At 42.1% G+C, this 316-nt stretch overlaps 1 protein-coding gene across 1 annotated transcript; it reads right to left on the bottom strand.

The window, feature by feature from the left end:
• Positions 1-227, bottom strand: LOC119590850 (the record flags this gene model as incomplete). Its single annotated transcript, XM_037939609.1, is given in 1 exon segment — positions 1-227. A coding segment is annotated over 1 exon segment (227 nt), but the record flags the coding sequence as incomplete, so codon positions are not given.
• Positions 228-316: the final 89 nt, after the last annotated feature.

Below are 316 nucleotides of genomic sequence, written 5' to 3'. Positions count from 1 at the left end.
ACTTCCTAGGAGAGCGAGTAAAGGCTTGTGAAACACGATTGATATTTTCCTCAGATGTTCTTGGTCGCCCGCTCCTCTCTCTATCCAATACTGTCCCTGTCTCCATAAATTTCTTGTGCCACGCACGAATGGAAGGACGGGATGGTGGATCTCTTCCATACTTAGTTCTGTAGTTTCGTTGAGTCTGAACATCCGATTTTGTTTCAATAAACCATGATACACATTGTGCTTTTTCTTGAGGAGTAGCCATTTTATAGGGGTTCAGTGAATCAGTTCTCTTCCATCAGCAGAGTATCTGAAACACAAAAGTTTTACA

Source organism: Penaeus monodon, chromosome 27 (genome assembly GCF_015228065.2).
Source record: "Penaeus monodon isolate SGIC_2016 chromosome 27, NSTDA_Pmon_1, whole genome shotgun sequence".
Taxonomy (NCBI): Eukaryota; Metazoa; Arthropoda; class Malacostraca; order Decapoda; family Penaeidae; genus Penaeus; species Penaeus monodon.
Note: the sequence above shows the minus strand (reverse complement) of the source record. Positions and strands in the feature narration are given on the sequence as shown.